This window comes from Anarrhichthys ocellatus, unplaced genomic scaffold (assembly GCF_004355925.1).
Source record: "Anarrhichthys ocellatus isolate YVR2014 unplaced genomic scaffold, GSC_Weel_1.0 scaffold84, whole genome shotgun sequence".
In the NCBI taxonomy this organism is placed as follows: domain Eukaryota; kingdom Metazoa; phylum Chordata; class Actinopteri; order Perciformes; family Anarhichadidae; genus Anarrhichthys; species Anarrhichthys ocellatus.
In genome coordinates, this window is record NW_022280114.1 from 1712499 (window position 1) to 1713672 (window position 1174).

At 39.1% G+C, this 1174-nt stretch overlaps 1 protein-coding gene across 2 annotated transcripts in view; it reads left to right on the forward strand.

Annotated features, from left to right (window-relative positions):
- Nucleotides 1-1174, forward strand: part of tfap2e (transcription factor AP-2 epsilon) — a 12529-nt gene that overhangs the window by 3818 nt on the left and 7537 nt on the right. For both annotated transcript variants that reach the window (XM_031874889.1, XM_031874890.1), the window contains exon 3: nt 1040-1094. In XM_031874889.1, coding sequence (XP_031730749.1) covers nt 1040-1094 — 55 coding nt within the window. The remainder of the gene's footprint in view (nt 1-1039; nt 1095-1174) is intronic.

Sequence of the window (1174 nt, forward strand, 5' to 3'; positions counted from 1 at the left end):
TTATTGAGCAGTCAGCTTCCCTGCAGCAGGTGCAGCTGCAGACGCTGTTTGTTGCCTCCTCGCAGGAAAAAAAAGAAACACACCGAGACCAATTGATGTGCGCGGTCATTAATAGAAAAGAAACGTTTGAGAGGAGCGCCACGCAGGCAAGGAGTCAACCCGGGCATGTTGCAGTTAAACGCTCCCACTTGACAAGGACCTTTATTTGATTAATGGATTATATCCTTGGCGTTTGAATCCTCTTATAAATTCACCACAAAGGAGACATCCGAGAATCGCCCTGCAAGACAATTTCATCCTCAGTGAATGAAAAGATCAAACAATCTGCAAAGACTTTAATTTATTATTTCAATGTGTGCACCGACATGGCTGTTTTTGATCATTATTCAATCGTTTCTTATTCACATATCACCTTTTCCCTTTATATGCCTAAAGTCAAAGAAACATAACATGTTTTTTTAGCTTTACATGTTGGAAGTTATTACATTTGTAAGCAAAAAAATAGTATATGAACACAAACTGCTCTTTAGTTATTTGTAACAGTGATGGTGACAGTATTTATTTCATTTAGTGGTATTCTTTTGTAAATAAGTAGATTTGTTGCACTGAAAAATTAAGAGGCAACTTTTCTATAGTCTCCCCAAAATATTTTCAAACCAAACTTAGTGACTCATAACATAAAGTATACATTTATACAACAAAAAAATCCTTTTTGTTTTAAGCTGTGTGGAAATATGAATGAATTGTTTAAAAACATCCGCCATAACTTGCATGATTTACCATCTCTCCTGCTCTCCATCCACAAAGAAACAGAATCCAATAAGTAACAGATTTCATTATTTACTCGGGTATGGATAGTTGTTCATATGTGTGCTGCGAGGGAAAACCTATAACACTGGACCGTCCATCTTGCTTTGGCCTGAGAGAGAAAAAGCCATGTGTGTGTGTCTATAACTGTGTGTTTATATATCAGTGTGTGTGTGTGTTGGCTGTGAGGCCGGTGGATAAATGATAGTGACTGTCTGTCTGTCTGACACAGGGAATGGAGGAAGGATCAGCCCTGGGCATCCTCGACCACTCTGTCATTAAAAAAGGTAAGAGGTGGGAGAGAGCTCTGTGTGTGTGTCTGTGTGTGTGTGTGTGTGTGTGTGTGTGTGTGTGTGTGTGTGTGTGT